Below are 18,608 nucleotides of genomic sequence, written 5' to 3'. Positions count from 1 at the left end.
TTACTGCAATACATTTTTATATACGATGTTTTTTGTTTTTCATTCCTTGGCCAGAAAAGTAATTTTTCCCATGGGATTGCGTTGTTTTTCCTCAGTCAAAAGTAACACATGTCCTGTCTTAAGTCTCAAACTATCTCCTGACCAAATTTCATTTAAATCTATTCAGCAGTTTAGACGTAAAAGTGAGTGGCCCGCCTGAATTTTCCCATGAGAATGCGTCATTCTCCCGGGGTAAAAAGTAGCCTATGTCCTTTCTCGGGTATCAAAATATCTCCATACCAAATTTCGTGCAAATTGTTTCAGTAGTTTAGGCGTGATTGCGTAACAGACAGACAGACAGAGCTACTATAGCATTTATAATATTAGTATGGAATATGGATTATGAAATTGACAATGTTCAATCGAACCACATTACGTAGTTTAACAAAATACCAACGGATTTCAACAACTACTTTTCTCGATGTATTTTGAATCGTAGGTTTTGAAAAATTAACTCTTGTTTTTGTAGAAAATATAATATATATACACTAAAAATATAAAAAAATACAAATATATGTTTTAACATATACACTTCTGGCAAAATAAAACAAACATTAGGAAGCAAAATTTGACAAAATACAATAAATTGTTATTTGTTTCGTGTTCTATATTTTAAATTAATTTTAAATAAAATAATGCAATGCCTATAAACTATTTTTCTTTATTTTATATGAATTATCTTAGTAATTGAACAAATAGTGCCATAATCAAAAGAGCTATAGAAGCAGCCAAGGAGGCAGATGTATTAGTACTCCGGATATTTTCAAAAATTTCTACAGCGACGCTGTTACCCCAGTCTAAGTTACGTAGAGCACTATTTATGACTGCCACGCCTCTAGGGAAAGATGCTGCTAATCCGATCTGTTCTCGGTATAGCCATGCTTGGAACTGAAAAAAAGAGTAATTGAACTACTTATAACCTATCTTTTAAATTATTTGTTAAGCCTGTTAAAAATAGGAAAGTAAAAAAATAAAATTTAAATGAAACTAATATATTTCGGATATACTACGCTGATTTTATTATTTTAAAACTACATACATCTCGTCTGCCCGTGATCACGGTTGCTGAAAAGTAACCGAAACGTCGGGATTATGTAGTTTTTAAAATAATAAAATCCGCGTAGTATATCCGAAATATATTAGTTTCATTTAAATGAATAAAACTCGCGAAAGTCTTAGATCTCATTAAAAGAGTAAAGTTTTAAATATAATATTTTTTTCACTTACATTAACAATATCATTAAAATCAGTCAAATATGTTGTCAAAGCTTCTATAGCCGTGGACAATCTTACTCGACCACCATATCTGGAATAACAGACAAAAATATCAGAAGAAAGTCCAGCTTTCAATATAAGATATTGAAATACAATTATATGCTTATTTTTATTCGTTTATAATTTTTATATTTATTTAATAGCTTTAAAAATAGTTTCTAATTTATTTGTCGAAGAGCTTTTAAGTAAAATCTAAATATTATTATAGAAATTTTCATAAAACAATACCTTTGAGCAGCGTTTTAAATTATAATTTGACACCATACATAATAATTTACAGAAATAAAACTAAGGTAATTGTATTATGTACTCACTTTTCTTCTATTTCTCTATAGTTACTATATAAGAATTCAAGGACTGTTCTAAGATTTTCTCTATTTCCTTGAAGCGCGAAACTAAATGCATTGTTTCTATCGTGGACTCTTATTTTGTCATTATGCAATGTCTGATGCAAATATCTGCAAGTTTTAAGGGTACCATAATATTATTATTATTTAAATATAATTTTGTACAAAACATTACTTCTTACGAAGTTATATATTGTACTTACGTTCTCAATGATGCCGGATGCTTCGTACAAGCTAGGGTCCGAAGCATGACAACCATATCGGAAGTGTGTTCTGAGCTATTATATCTGTCGAACAAAAACTCAAAGTCCTCTGCATTCCCCTCACGTAGACCAGTGCAATAGACATAACGGCGTGCATTCTTCGGTACACTGAAATAATATTTTTCATCAATACATTTCTTCTTCAAATAAATTTATTTTTATATTATTTCAAAGCTTACATGTAACTAGCGTTCGTCCTAAACTGTCTCCATTTATTAAGACTGTCAGCGATACATCCTTCATGCCCAAGTTCGCAAGCGTAGTCCATTATTTGCATTCTACTTTGAATATCAGAAGCTGTATCATTCGAACGTTCTTCATAACCAAGTTGATCGATTGCTCCTTGCATTTGTAATAAAAGGTATTTCTGTAAAAAAAATCATAGTCTTGAATGATTTCACATTAAATACGGATAAATTTCGTTACACATACGCTAAATTCTTCATGAGCTGCAGGTAAATGTTCCAATCTTCTTCGAATCCAATCAAGTTGAATAAGGGCCCTATTCCACGCATAATAATCACTTTCATCTTTCATATAAGATAGAACGTCAAATGCTCTCCTTATGCTGATTTTTCCGGCACGGACGAAAAATAGAACATCATTGGTTATCTGAAAATGTTATTTTAAAACTATTAATATTTTCTTAATAAAGCCATTATAGTATACTAAAAGTGTCTTCATATTTCTAAATACCTGTGCTCTATTTAGTCTATGTATGACATTTTTATTTCTTCGCAACTGTGACGCAATCATTTCCCAATTATGGTCATCATAATTAACACGATAAAGCCCTGAATGTTGATTATTAAAGAGGACCCAATGATGACCAGCTTCTTTTTGGATGGTAGTTGACTTTGTTGTGAGCACCAGGCTTGGTTTGAGATTCTCGAAATTGGGGTTTCCTCCATGAGTCCAAGTAATTGGAATTTGCCAAATTGAATCACGTGGAGTACCGCTAAGTTGGAATCGCTCCTGTTCAAAATAAATTATTATACATTATTGTTCAACTATAAAGTATTATTTAAAATAAAATTAAATAATTTCTTTGACCTGAGTTATATTTATACGACCAGTTCTCATATTGACATCAACATTAATTACTGGAGATCCGGGATTTTGTACCCAGCTCTCAAATACTGCTCCAATATCTATATTTGGATAAGAGGTTTGAAAAGAAGAATCTTCTCCAACAGCTTTTCTGAATGCATTGTACATGTCAACGGGATATCCAATGCTATATAGACTACAAAAAAAATATCTTAGAAACTGTCATGTATTGTATATTTAATACAGAAATTGTTAGAGTAAGTTATATCACTATAAATTAGTAAAATATTGTGTAAAATGTTAATAATTTATTAAAGGAATTAATGAAGCACTTACTTGTCTTTTAAGTAATATCTCAAAGCATTTCTGAAGGTAGCATAGCCAACAAAATGTTCCAACATTCTTAACACTGATGATCCCTTCGTGTAACTGCTTGTACCAAAATTATTTGTAATTGTTGTGGTATTTGCGACCTCAGACCAATTCATAGGAGTTGCTGATGCACTTGCATCAGCAGTTAAAGCTCTTTGAACATGTGCGGTAATAAAACGATCAGCTATTTCTAATGCTGGTTGTGCCTGAAATAAATAGCACATTAGCAAAATATGATATCGCATAAACAATTTATCAGTCACAATATTCAGCATGAAATATACACCTATTACAATGTTACATTGGATACCAATCGACAAATTGATAAAATTTCATTGAAACTTACTAGATGAGCACTGAAATACTCGAAGTAGCTTGCAAAAGATTCATTTAGCCAAAGATTACTCCACCAGAAGCAAGTTACCAGATTTCCAAACCATTTATGAGCCATTTCATGAGCGATTATTGATACGATAAATATCTGATCAATAACGTTTGTATGGTCTTCATTGTAGAGAAGATAAGCTTCTCTGAAAAAAAAAAATATAAAGTTATCATTATCTAAAACCAAAAAAAATTATAAATAATAAATAAAAATTTTATTTACCTGTAATTTACCATTCCCCAATTTTCCATAGCACCAGATGGAAAATCAGGTAGGGCAATATGATCATTTTTCATAAGTTGTCCTTGACCCATTCCATAGTAGTCAATATCAAAGAACTCACTCATTTGATTCGTAATGTTCACACCAACTTCAGCAGCATAGTGGTGCTGATCGATTGGACCTTCACGAGAAACGATTTGGAATGGCTTTTCTGCAGTACTTGTATAATTAGTAGCAACAAAGTCACTGACATGAAAAGCGATGAGGTAAGCAGAGATAACTGGTGTAGGAAGGAATGTTTCTCGAACCCGATTTTGTAACCTGAAAGATTTATATATCTTTTTAAAGTAGTTTGAAAAGCAGCATATAACATGTATACTAAAATTTACTTACACTTGGGTTTGGTTGATAGCCATATTAGAAAAAGATGGATTAAGATTTGAATCCCTGGTAATTGAAATCACGAAAGGGCATTTGAATTGAGGTTCGTCAAAACAGGGGAATGCCTTTCTCGCATGATAAGGTTGAAATTGTGTTGTTGCATACTCCCTTAAAAAAATCCGAAATTTAAGGAATAGTTAACGTTTTGGTAATCTTTTAAACAACAGTTACAGTTTTTTACCGTTTTACATTGCCGTAGTAGTAGTAACCCTTATAAAATCCTCGGTCATGTGGATTTTCATTGATGCGGCCAAGATAGTTAATGGTTATAATATAACTTCCCGGAGTAACTACGTTTACAAAGTTGATATTTAATATTTCATAATATGAATCGGTATCAAAATCTTTAACTGCTACGGCTCTACCGCTTCCGTCAATGACATTTATAGCACGAATAGATACAACTTTTTGGTGCATAACAATTTGTGTGACATTTTGTTGAACCTGAAATGGATGATAAATAATATATTTCATATAATTATCTTTGTAAATTGTCATAAATTCGGTTAAGTGTTATTGTTTCTAGTTTCTCAAAATATTAATTGGAACCATCTCCGTCAAAAGGAAACTTGTCGAGGGACGCACAAGATGGCTTAGTTTATGTTTCAGTTGAAAGCAATCAGATACAAAACTCGATTAACCTTAGCCTAAATTGATACGCGTATCACAGGGATTTTCCCAGGTATTGCAGAATTTTATGTTGATTTAACCGTTTCCTAACTAAACGATTTAACCTTTAAAGTCAAGATAACTGGAGAGGTAAACTAAAAACGACGGAGTTTGCCAAATCGTTTTCATTTTATTATAATTTGAAATAACTACGGTTATAAAAAACCCTGTGTATTTTTATACAATTATATGCCTAGTTATAAAATTTATTGTATTTTAAAAATGTTTAAAAAAAATATCATGATATAGCAAATTTTATGATATTTATGGATTTGAGAAACATTTTCTTAATGAAAGCTATACAACAAAACATGTCTAGAAAAAGCTGTTATCTTATTTACATAAGATAAAGCTTGTCGTAAATATATGATATACTATCGGTAATATAAAACATATCGTAATCCGTTGATAATTTGATATTAATTACAAAAGACGATCGTCGAGTCACCTTTGAATACAATTTGAAAGACCTCACGTTTTAAAAATATTACCACATTACTAATAATTGTTTTTTTATGATTTCTTTCCATTTCTTCTGTCCCTGCATGAGTATAATATGACTTAAACTTCTAATTAAGCTACAATTTTTTTTTATTACATAGCCATAATGTAACATGACAACTGAACTTGATTTTTAATTCTCTCTGCTTTAGATTTTAGTGAATATTGAATGTATACCTTACATATTTTTACATTTATAATTAAGGTAAAAAATTCTATTATATTGTATACTTAAATGAATTGTATATTTTTTCACGGTGGTACTACTAATTTCATCCGTAGTGTAAAATATCACACAGCTTTATTTTTATCTTCATTGTACATCCAAATAACATTGTATTTCAAGATTATGTGTCGTTTTTTTAAGTAGAGATTAAATAGTAAATAAAATAAAACTATGATCTTTAGATTTATTGTAATTTACCCGAGGTTACTATTACTTCATAGTAATCTTTATCACGGGCAGATGAAAGAGTCAAGGGTAAAATCGAATATAATCAATCTCGTAGTATCTCAAAAAACTCATACTTTTATTTAATTGTACACCCCTGAAAATCTATATAATTATGATACTTAATAAAAAAATTATATGCACTGTAATGGTAAGTCCCTATCATCAGTGACGTCAATCAATGACAGTTTATAAGTTTAGTGTAATTTTTTGTAATAACTTACCTCGACATGAGCCTGAACTAAGCCATCGAATCGAGATTCTGCCAGATAAACATCAAGGTTTACGTAGAAGTAAGTCGGTCTCACGTTGTCTAGTAACCTGTATTTTGGGTCGTCAACGTTGGTAGAGTAATCCATAAATTCAAATTCTGACGGCATGTCGTCGGGGAGAGCATTTACAATACCAAATAATAAAAGCCATAGTGCCGTCTCTACTATTTTGGGACCTGTTTTAAATAATATTTATTTATAATGATTATGTGAAAACTATACAAAACTTGTTGCTTCTTACTGTTTTATTGCCACTTAAGTTTCAATAGTAAAATCGACGAAATTATATACCATTCTCAAGTAGCATTTTAATAATATAAATACATTTTTCTTAAAAGATTTTGCTACATAATACTATATGCAAACGAAATATTCTATAGCGTCAGCAGGATTATCATATTTTAATCAATTAAAGCAAGAAAAGGCTAACATAAACATTTTTTAGTATTTAAACTATTAATTAATTTGTTCAAAGTTATTTTAGCTCTGAATTTAAACTCACCCATTTTGGTGACGGTGACAAGTGGACTAAGTAAATACATATATTATAATCTATTTTCTGATATCACTCATAATTTAAGTATCATAAGGTATAATAATTTAAAAAAAATATCTGACATAATTGCTGATATTATTTTAGAAACCAGTTTGTAATCACATTGATAAAAATTAATCTTTATTATATTAAAAAAAAAAAACATTAAAAATTTTTCACTGACTGGGATTCCGTAGTTTAAAAACTTTTTCAATTATTGGCAGTAACTAACAAGTGACAGTTATATTTTAAAGTATCTTATTAGTTCATGTATCTCATACAAACAGACATTTCATTGACAACATAAGATTATTTTGAACTAGATAAATTCTAATAAAAACTTCTCGTATAAAACTCTTAAGCTTACTTGATAATATTTATGGATAATTTGTAGGATATATAAATGACCAAAAGATCTATCGATGGAAGGCACCAGACAAACTTTAAAATAATAGTAATTTAATTAAATGGAGGATTGATGTTAGTGCTCGCCTGTAATAGGAGATGGCTAAAAATTGCCATAGCTAATTACAAAACACAGCCAATCGAGATATCTCTTTCTCTTAAGTAGGTAATAAATACAAATTTAATATTTAAAGATGTCTGAAGATAATATTTTATCAATTTGATTAAAACACCTCTATTGTTCTAGTTATATAGCACGTGTAATTGGAAACAATGCAGTTCCATTTATAATAATTTCCCTTTATCCTTATCCTATTTTACTTCATTATAATAAAATCATAAAGTAGTAGAAACCAATACTCCTTTATTAACATATTTTTTAATAAACATGGGATAAAAATGTATATATAATTGAAGTATGGTTCCTTTACAGCAACTGTGATCACGGGCAGACGATACGAAAGTGAGAGCAATCGAAATGTCTTGATTATGTATATTATAGTTCATAAAATAAAAAAGAGGAAAATTCGAAAACCTGAGTTTTATTTAAATAATTACATGCGAAATTCTTATATACTAAAACTATTAAATATCATTTGACTGTCACGGTTTGTTACTGCTTTTAAAATTTTCTCGTGGATTACGTCTTTAAAATCACAGAGATCGTTTATATGGGTTTAAGTCCCTGTTGTTTTTTTTTTATTACTAAGTTATCTATACTGAATTATGATGAAATAAATATTTTATTATGATAAATAACAGGAACTTTATAAATTAGGGAATTTTTATTTTCATACAAAGGTCAGGTAAAAATAAAATTAGCTATTAATTTTCAAGCTCAAATCATAATATTATAATATCTTAATGACATGCTTTGATAAATATAATGCCGACAAACTTTTTATAACAGATAATATTAAGTAATATTTTAAAGGAATAGGTATAACGATGTTTATAATTCTGTCAAAATATTAAATTACGTATTTAGTTATACGTGAAATACTAAAAATCTGTACTACATAAAAATATTATTTTTAAATGTTAATAAAGAATAACTGATAAAAATATTGCAGAATTTTTGTGCTAGATTATAATATATTGTCTTTATATTACATATGTATGTATGTCTTAATATGAAATAGAAATCAGTAAATCTTAAATAAAATTTGTTAAACATGTTAGTCAAGCTATATATGTATTTAATTAAAAAGATAAAAATATTACACTCAAGATATTCTGCGTCTATACTTATGTAATTACGTATTTAATAACAAGCTCTGCTAAAGAACAACAGACTTTAAATACGAGTAATAAAAGTGCCCAGTCCTACTAATATTTTTATTAGAACTCGTATATGTTTGAGACTAGATCAGGTGAAGGCATTGAATCTATTTAAATAATATTGTTACTTAGGACAAGCTAGTAAATATTAAGTTATAAGTTTGATAGATCAGTAAATAAATCCTCTAGCCTTCCAATCTAGAGAAACCGAATAGATGAAACTTTTCACCATTCCATGGATTCACTCTGCGGGTGCCGAGTCTATCGGGTTGCAGAGAGAGGAACTTCAACAGTGCCCGGGACTTGAGACCCAGTCGTAAGTTTAAGGGGCCCCTATCTAAAGCGCGTTAAACGCTCACCTCCACCACCTAAGCTAACCAAATATTAAACAAATCTACTCGGGCTGCCTTCGGAGTAAGTGCTCAGAATTAGTTGGTTCTGGAGAGGAACAAGTCTTTTACTATGTTTTAGAGAGATTTAGCTGTTATACCTCACGATCCCACTTCTACCATGTACAAATTAACAAATAACCTATTCTTAGTGAATTCGTTAGTGAGCTGGTAATACTTGTTGACCTTGATGGGATGGTCTTTGGGGGTGTCAGTTTCCAAGGAACAGTAAGTTATTAATTGAAGTATGGTTCCTATTAACAAAATGCGCTTTTAAAATTCGCTACTACCGAAAAAGTCTGGTCTAGACGTCTACGCACAAATATCCTTTGGGATTGTATATTATTTCTTATTTGTATCCATGCTTTAGTTTAATAAGGAGCCGCTTTAAGGATGTAGTAAAGCTTGACCTTTGATTTATAGCCTTAGTGTTTTCTCTCACAAAACCTAATGATCGATCGTTTGTGGTTATTTCTTTTTGTATTATGTCTACAGAAAGACTAACCGCTTCAAGTATAATTTCTAAAATCTTATCGTGACGACGCGAGTATTGACCGCTTTCCAGGAGTACCTAAAATCTCACCAGAAAATGCTTAGCAGTTCCAACTGCCTTCTCGCAGATATAGCAAGTTTTTCGTTACCGTTACCCCATATTACTAAGTTAATCTTATCTGGGAGCGTCATTTGGAATGCATTGAGATAAAATTTTGCAGTTTAGAGCTGTCGAATCAGCCGGTGGTGCGAAACCGAGCCACAACTTCAACACGCTTATGACGCTTGCAGATGCAAGCAGATGCTTTGACCATAGGGTTTTATTAAAATCATAGACGTGGAAAGGCGAATATAGACGTGATATTAGGTTATTAAAGTAGATCTAAGCTTTTTTTACGCTATTGATAGGTCAGTTCTCTACCTACCTTATTGAGATAATACGACCTATACGACATAGAAATTTAGATGAAGCATTTTCCGTAACTCCAGAAACGCATCGAGACACAGACAGTGACATTTATTAGGTTTGTGAAAATCTTCAACAAAATGATGTAAAACGTAATTGTAATTATTTTAACTTTGTCTTGTTCAAGATAATATAGAGTGACACAAAAATGAGAGTTCAATATATGAAAAGGAATTCATATTCACAAAAACTCTTTCAATCTGATCTGATTCTTAAAGTTTTATTCCTTATCAATATGTAATGAAAGTTTAATTTCAAAACCTTAGTTTCCAAAGTGATTATTATAGTATAAAAAATGAAATGCTCTACAAATTTTATAGTTAAAGATTTTTGTAACTTTAATACTTTGAACAAGTTAAAGAATGCAAAATACGCCCTTTAAAAATGTTGTCACTTTATTTTAATCTTATTGAAAAGAAATAAAATAAACACATCTCTAAAATCCATTTTAATAAATAATATAAATATAATAAATGACTTATATATATATTAAATTTGATTATTTTCTATACTATATGACATGATTTAAAAGTTGAGGCTGATTGCAACTGTCGCTAATAAGGTGGCAATACTCAAAGTTGCAATATTAGCCGAGTCGTGACCGTTGTCATCATCAATTTTATCTTCAATGTAACCAGTGTCGAAGTATCGAGCAAATTCGGATACACGTCTATTAGACCACGCCATGTTAGATCTGGTACTAGCAATGCCAGTAATACCTGTATTATAAGAGCTTCCGAGAATTTCTCTGTTCGTTTCTAACCAAGACAACAGCTGAAAAAGTTATCTAGTTAAAATCGTTTGGTGTGTATAGCTAGTAGAAGTTAATTTTAATGAGATCTAATACTTTCGAGAGTATTCATCAAAAATAAAACTAAAAATTTTTTTCGGATTTACAACGCGAATTTTATTCTTTTAACTACATAATCCCGACGTTTCGGTTACTTTTTCAGCAACCGTGATCACGGGCAAACGAGATGTGAATGTGAAAAATAATAAAATTCGCGTATTAAATCTGAAAAATATTAGTTTTAATTTATGCATGGTTCTGAAATTATATATTAATTGATTAGTATGAATCAAATATTAGTAACAATTACCTCCGAAATTTCATTTTCATTTCTTAATCGACTTGCGATATTGCTGATTGGAGTTTGTAAAGAAATATTTCTGGAATAGATAAATTACCGTAAAAGATAACTTAAAATAATTTTACACACAAATTTATGAAATTGATGTTACAACATTATTGAACGAATATTTTCTATTTTGGAACATAAATATGTTGGTATAACGTTGTTGTATGTAATAAATACCTTTCAATGAAAAGGTTTACATTGCGTCTCAGCCAATTAAGCATCCTCATGGGGTTGGCATTATTTCCAGTCACTGCAGAACTCCAAGCCGCGGAATTGTCTTGAGGCCTTATAATCTCTGCGCTATTATTCACAGTAATAATAGCGTCCAAGAACTTTTCAAGGCTTCCGACGTCGTTAGTACAGCCAGCTGCTCCAATCATGATAACCGCGTTATTGGCCAGATCCTCTTTAAGGAACTCATTCCAGAAAAAGTCAAAGTCAGAAGAATTCCCTTGTCGCAGACCGCTACAATATACCCATTGTCGCATGTTTGCTGGAATACTATAAATGGCGATCAAGTTAAATGATAATATAAATATATTTTTTATCTTTTCGATTTCTAAGACCGATATTTTGAATTTTAACAAAATAGGATATAAACATTTATCAATATCATTTCTAATAAAGCAATACGTACAATCCACCATTTCTCCAGTTTGCAAAGCTTACTCTTGCTGCTTCCAAACAGTCAGGATGTCCTACATTGCAAAGGAAGGTATTAACATGCATGCGTAATAGACCATCCATAAAAGATTCTCCATTTCTTTCGACGTGCCCAAGACGGCGAGTTATTGCAGCACTTAGTTTAATTGCCAAATTCTAATTGAAAGATAATTAAAAATTAGTGATTTCTGATATCATTATTATAAAAAGTGATAAATTGCACATCTCTCGTGTGTTTTTTTGTTTAGATATGTTGATATAGAGCTATTTATCTTAATAACTTACCTGAAGCCTTTGCATATTAGTAGTATCATAAACAAGTCTATTCCTGGCGAAATTAAAGCCTGCAATCGCTGCTATCCAAGGTGCATAAGAATCTTCAAACTCTAAGAACGAGAGTATATTAAAAGCTCTATTGTATGTCATAACCCCAGCTCTTGCTAATTGGAATAAATCGTCCACGATCTAAATTGTAATAAAATTGATTAATTATAACAAAGAAAATAGCTAAATCTTAAATATCATTTCTGAAATAATTTGGTAAACTTATACTAAAAACTTTATCATAATTTCTATACTACATGATATCAAAAATTCGAATAACTTATTACAAAATATATGGAGCTTGATGTAGTATTGAAAAATTACCTGTGCACGATTCAATTCATGAATAACGGTCCTATTTGAACTTCTCAAAGCTCTTGTTAACAAGGCCCAATTAACGTCATCATAATTCACCCTGTAGAATCCTAAAAAGATTTACTAACATAAATATCTAAAGACTAAATATTTTAAAAAAAATTAAAAATTATCCTTAATATCCTACCTGATTCCTGTTTATTAAATATTACCCATTCGAGACCTCGTGTTCCACGTTCAATATTAGTTACATCAGCTGTTATCACTTGAGACGGTTTCAGATTGTTAAAATCTGGAGCGCCTGCTCTGGTCCATGTTATTGGCACTTCCCATATGCTTGTGAAATTCGAAACACCAGTATTGCGTTCCCAGCGAGCCTAAACGTTAATGAAATTATAGACATTACTAGCATTGTAACGTATTCGAGTATACTAGCAATGAATACTAGATATCAAATATCCTTTCTACTGATATTATTAATATATGTTTTTTACTTAAAATTTCATATTTTCATTAAAAACTAAGTGCGTAATGGATGTTTTACAACAAGAAATTTTCTTTATTTAGTTTTACTAAAGTATTTAAACTTTAAAATTACAAATGTTAGCAAAGATTCATTTCAATTAAAATAAAATTTACCTGTGTAACAGTCATTAGTCCAGAAGTCTGATTAATAGTGACAGTGAGAAGTGGATGTCCAGCTTTCTCGGCCCATGATCGGAAATATGAATTAATCGTGATACCACCATATGCTGACAAAGCACCATCTTCACGTGCAGCTTCGTCCAGAGCATTAAATAAATGTTGTGGTTCCGCTACATCAAATTGCCTATAAGTAACGATCAATAAAATAGTTATCCAAATTTCTTGCAATCCTTTTGCTAAAAAAGCGTTATTTTCATGTTCATTTCAATTCATACCTAGCCCTAAGGTATTTTCGGAGACCTTTTAAATATGTAGATTCACCTAAGAAGTGCTGCGTCATTCTTAATATAGAAGCACCTCTAGCATAAGTTATAGTGGAAAAATGATTAGACACACTAGTAGGATCATTTACATCGGGGTTGATTAAAGCATGCGCAGAATCAATAGAATCCGAAATCATAGCAGTCTGGAGTTGTTCCACAATAAACCGAATATCAAATCCAAGATCTTCAGCAACCTAAAATATTTTAATTTCAGTAAAATTAAGTAATTACTGGCCTTTCAAATGTCTGTGAATGATTTAAGTGAGATGTTTATTAAAAATAGATACATATGTAACAAGTATAAGGTATACTATTTTTAGTGACTTACCGAATGTGTTAGATAGTATTGGTAAAATCTTGCGAATCCTTCATTTAGCCACAAATTGTCCCACCAAGCACAAGTAACAAGATTTCCGAACCACATGTGGGCAATTTCGTGAGATACAATATTAGCAATACGCTGTTTGTAGAAGTTATTAGTATTTTGAGGATCAAACAAAATAAGAGCTTCTCTAAAAGTAATTTAAAGATAATAAAGAAAAATGCAAATAGAACGATGAAATTGAATTAAAGCTTAACAATAGAAATACCTGTAGGTTAACAATCCCCAGTTTTCCATGGCACCTGCAGAAAAATCAGGAATAGCGGCCTGTTGCATAGTAATATTTCTTGCCATAGTGTAATATGGTATTTGAGTATAATTTTCCATAGCCTCTAGGAGTTTTTCTCCCATTACTAGTGAATAGTTTCCAGTAATACCAGCATTATTCCGTGCATAAATATCAAATGGTCTGTTAGGGCTACCATTTGATTCAACGCGATCATAATGGGATACAATAAAAGCTAACAAGTAAGTGGAAGTTAGAGGCGTCGTGAAGAATGTCTCTGAGATACGTCCAGGAACAGCTGTTCTAAAATATTTTTAAACTTAAGATTTTTATTGTTAGAATACCTATGTGATACAAAATATTTTATCCGCACTCACGTTGAAATCGATTTTATCGGCATATTTGAAATACTCGGACTGAAACTACGTTCTCTATGAATGGTTATATCAAAGTATGCTTTAAAAGAGGGTTCATCATAGCAAGGAAAAGCTTGACGAGCGTGGCCAGGCTGGAACTGCGTTGTACCCATCCACCTTAAAATGTAATATTATTAAAATGATTGAGTAAAATATGAATAATATTTGTTTTAATGATTTTAATAATACATACAGATATAAACTTACTTAAAACCAGTAGAATCCCTATACCAGCTCCGGTAAAAACCTCGCATGTTAGTTTGGAAGAAACCCCTGTAGGTTATATGTATTAGGTATTCTTGGCCCATTTGAAGAGGTTCATTAGTACCAATTCTAAGAAAAGCATATGGCATTTCACAAGTAAAGTTTGAATTGGTCAAATTCATAGCAGTATTGTTCAACGAAACTGTTACGCTATTAATGACTAAACTATTACAATGCATAACTATTTCTCGAACTCCAGCTTGTGTGGCCTGTATCCAAATTGATACTTGGCCATCGAAAGAAAATGGTGGAATATTAGGTGTTGGAACAACATCGAAATAAGGAATCAAACTTATTTCATATTTTGATGGCTTCGTAGTGTTTGGTAAGCGGTAAGCAGGGCTCCGCAAGGTTCTGGAAAATTCCTCCCATTCATCATCGGCAACTGGGATTGGGCTTAGAGCTAGTAAACCCTGGATAAATATGAGCCCAAATACAAGGGATAACCAGCGGTTTTCCTAGAAATATATATTGAAATTAAAAAAATGAAGTTTTAAATATTTTCATTAAGTATTTATGACACATGATACTATTATTAATTTTTTTTTCAGCTTCGGTCTTTCCATCGTCTTCGTCGTCATTATTTAGCAGTCGTAATTAGTTTAAACAAGATTATTACTTTTATCAGATTAAATTGATACGTAACAAATAGTTCATGCTAATTATCCAAAACATTGTTTTTCAATTTTATCTGAGATAAGAATGTTGTGGATATTCGATTATTAATATGTATTATAACATCAGTTTTGTTCCCGATGGCACGTTCTTGATTTGACTGCAGTCTTTTAAAATACCTTTCTTGTTTCAGCGATATAGAATTTGTTTTTAGTTCAAAATTTTCAATTACTTTGGAAGTATCCAACGATTAAGAATTCGCCTCAGAGAAGTTCTTTGCTTTATTAATAATAAGTTGTATCAGCGAATATAAATTTGTGTAAGATTTGTTCGATATACCTATCTATATGTATATAGGTATGTATATGTATATAACTGGCGATGACAATTTTGCAAAATCTGTCTTTTCTACTGCATGATTTTTTACTTACATACGTTTTAATCTCGAAAGTATCAGGAATTGTATTGTTTCGGAATATACACAAAAGTAGTTAAAAACTAATATTTGCTTTGAAAAACATTAACATTCGTTAGAATTTATACTCGGATTTTTTGCCATGTACATTAATATAAGTACTTCTTTCGAGAAGACTGACTGGAGAGTCATTGGCTTCATTATATTAATTCAGACATACGAATGAAAATATTGCGTTAATTGGCAGATAGGTCAATAAGTGACAAAAAATTATGAAAACATGTTTTTTTATATCAAAGGTGGCAAGTGAGCAGACGGTCATCTTGATGGGAAGTAGACACCGTCGCCCATGGACATCTACTACATAAGATTTCGTTTTTGAGGAAGCAAGAAAGGGTGGGAGAACAGGGAAAGGGCAACCGGCTCTCTCACTCATAGGACGAAATACCGCCATTACAGACTACTTCACGCCGATTTTGTATGAGAGGTGGTACACCCCCGGTCGAACCAGCCCATGTTCGAGCCGAAGTAACTTGACCACATCTAGGCTCTACAACCGTTAAATTATAGTATTCGTTTAAGTAAATATATTATAAATTGAAAAACGTCGATTTGCTTGAACAGACTTCCATGAATAAGTAACTTTCTAAAAATTAAGACTAACACACTTTTTTATCTGTGATAAGCCATAAATAGTAAATTAATGGATATCAAATCGATAAGACTAAGACTTATATGAGACGGTGATTGTTTTGATGAAAAAAGAAATGTTTTAGCTACGTTTTAAAAAAAATTAATGATCATTCTATAATGACCAAAGTAAAATATTATTTCTGAAAAACATTGCTTCGTTGGAGAACACTAAGTATAACAAAGAAAAAAGAAGAAGAATCAAAGAAAACATTATATAGCTATTATTAACAAGTTTAGCAAAATGAGTGGATTCGTCAAAAAGTGTGGTTAAAATTATTATTTACATTTACTATTACTTTATTTTGTAAAAAATTGATACTGACAAACGTTCTTTAATTTACTTGTAGCGATACTTATAAAGCAATTATATCAAATTATGAATTTGTAAGAAAAACATATGATTTGCAGATGATAATATATTTAAAAAAAATTGTGTATGGAGGTTGATAAAAATATAATTTTCTTAACAAAAAAGTCGGCTTACCATTTTTGCTGGTTTCAGAGTGTGTGTATTAAAGTAATGGGCACTTAAAAATATCATCAGGATTTTATCTTATCTTTATTAAATTACATTAGCTTACTTGCTACCAATGTTATATTATATTATATGTACAAATATATAGGTAATCTGTACGGAAATCCCCTATACTTTGTTCGAAAAAGTTAAAAATACTACCTCTGTAATTTCGTATTTTTTTTAATACACTAATAGTCATCAAAGATTTCTGATGTAGATTCAGTATTACAATTTTACTAGCCTTTGTATTGAACAAGTTTATATCTAATAGATCGTACACCAGTATTATTGAGTGTACCTTATTTTAATTATCAAAATTAGTTTAAAATAGTTTTGGTTTTTCTTCAGACTGTTGCTTAGGTAACGTATACAATAAATAATAAAATAATAATGAAACATTATATGCTATTATAACATAACATAACATAACATTATACTAAGTATTATATTTTAATGCATCGTCTAGACCTCATTGTTATTTTAATCTTAACTAGATTGAAAAACCCTGATTTTTTTTTAAATATCCTTTTATTTTATCACACAATTAAACAAAGAAATGCGGCTCATTTCTGTTTTGATACCGTGGAAATTTTATTTGAATTCTATTGAGACATGATTATGCAAGATTACCTTAAAATTAAAAATATAAAACGTAACATATAACACTTAAAATCAAATCAAAGTTAAATCAAAACTTTTCCAACCAATTACCAACTATGCAGGAATCTGTACAATAATATATTGAATAAATGTTGGCTTCGTTGTTGTCTGCATTGACAAAATAAAAATCACGTAGAAGTGATAAAGTGATGAAACATATACTTATACCAAAGTATTTCTACTTTTTCTAAAAGTAACAAGAAATTTCTTTTACTTTTCCATTCCCTAGTAGGTATAACAGAAAATATTAATTCTAAATAAATACTCGCAAAAGTCTTTAACATCATGAACTGTTTTGTTATTTTTTATTTCTTTTCAGAATTCCTAAAAATGAGAACTGTGCAAATAATTTATTATTTGTTTCGTAACCTGGGAGCGTCATTTGGAACGCATTGAAATGAAATTTTAGCAGTCCTCTCAACCAATCATAAATTCAAGTGCGCCATTTTAGTGCTAATGAGATGCAAAGTTCTCCTATGTCTAAGCACTCGTTCTGCATCTCATAACTTATTGCGTGGATCTTATATTTAGCATTCTCGTCTTGCCGAATAAAAGACTTTAATATAACCGCATCTTGGGCCTACTCACTTGGTCTCAAACCTACTTACTCTATTACTTTATGCTCCTAACATAAACCGTTCATGTTATTGAAGTCTTGACTCTAAATCTGGGGCATCATTGTCTTTTGGGAGTGATGTAACGACATCATTAGGGTATTTTCCCCAGGATATATCTCTAAGAAACTCTTAGGTGATTAAAGAGCTCCGACAGTCTTTTAAGACTTATCCCAAAACTATTGCGACCTCCGAATAAAGCTGACGAATCCATCCAAGAGCCACAACTTCAACACTTTTATGACGCTTGCATCTAACTTTGACAAAAGGGTTTTATTAAACTTATAGACAATGAAAGGCCAATTCAGACGTAATATTAGGCTAAAATGGATTCCGTGTATTTTTTATTAAACTTCAACTCATGTCCTAAACTTTTTCTCGTTAATTATTTAGTTTACTAAGATATTAATTACAATATTGAATACTATTGGAGATAAACAACAGCCTTAAAATAGTCATACATTGTAACCAACAATTTTTGAAGAACCTTCTTTAGTTGTTATAGAAAACTTTAATTTTGAGTAATACGAACACATTCTCTA

At 30.7% G+C, this 18,608-nt stretch overlaps 1 protein-coding gene across 1 annotated transcript; it reads right to left on the bottom strand.

Moving 5' to 3' along the window:
* Nucleotides 1–680: 680 nt before the first annotated feature.
* On the bottom strand, nucleotides 681–16,857 carry LOC133318947 (uncharacterized). The gene is given in 28 exon segments (XM_061521591.1): nucleotides 681–927; nucleotides 1,267–1,345; nucleotides 1,629–1,772; nucleotides 1,865–2,032; nucleotides 2,104–2,291; nucleotides 2,357–2,536; nucleotides 2,621–2,899; nucleotides 2,978–3,170; nucleotides 3,311–3,552; nucleotides 3,693–3,876; nucleotides 3,954–4,274; nucleotides 4,347–4,502; nucleotides 4,576–4,838; nucleotides 6,240–6,463; nucleotides 10,368–10,629; nucleotides 10,956–11,025; nucleotides 11,172–11,495; nucleotides 11,632–11,813; nucleotides 11,943–12,122; nucleotides 12,306–12,406; nucleotides 12,484–12,673; nucleotides 12,936–13,125; nucleotides 13,217–13,458; nucleotides 13,593–13,776; nucleotides 13,855–14,175; nucleotides 14,250–14,405; nucleotides 14,496–15,010; nucleotides 16,760–16,857. Coding segments are annotated over 28 exon segments (5,808 nt in total). The 5' UTR covers nucleotides 16,817–16,857; the 3' UTR covers nucleotides 681–714.
* Between the last annotated feature and the right edge of the window lie 1,751 nt (nucleotides 16,858–18,608).

This window comes from Danaus plexippus, chromosome 10 (genome assembly GCF_018135715.1).
Source record: "Danaus plexippus chromosome 10, MEX_DaPlex, whole genome shotgun sequence".
NCBI lineage: Eukaryota > Metazoa > Arthropoda > Insecta > Lepidoptera > Nymphalidae > Danaus > Danaus plexippus.
This window is presented reverse-complemented; position numbering and strand designations above follow the sequence as displayed.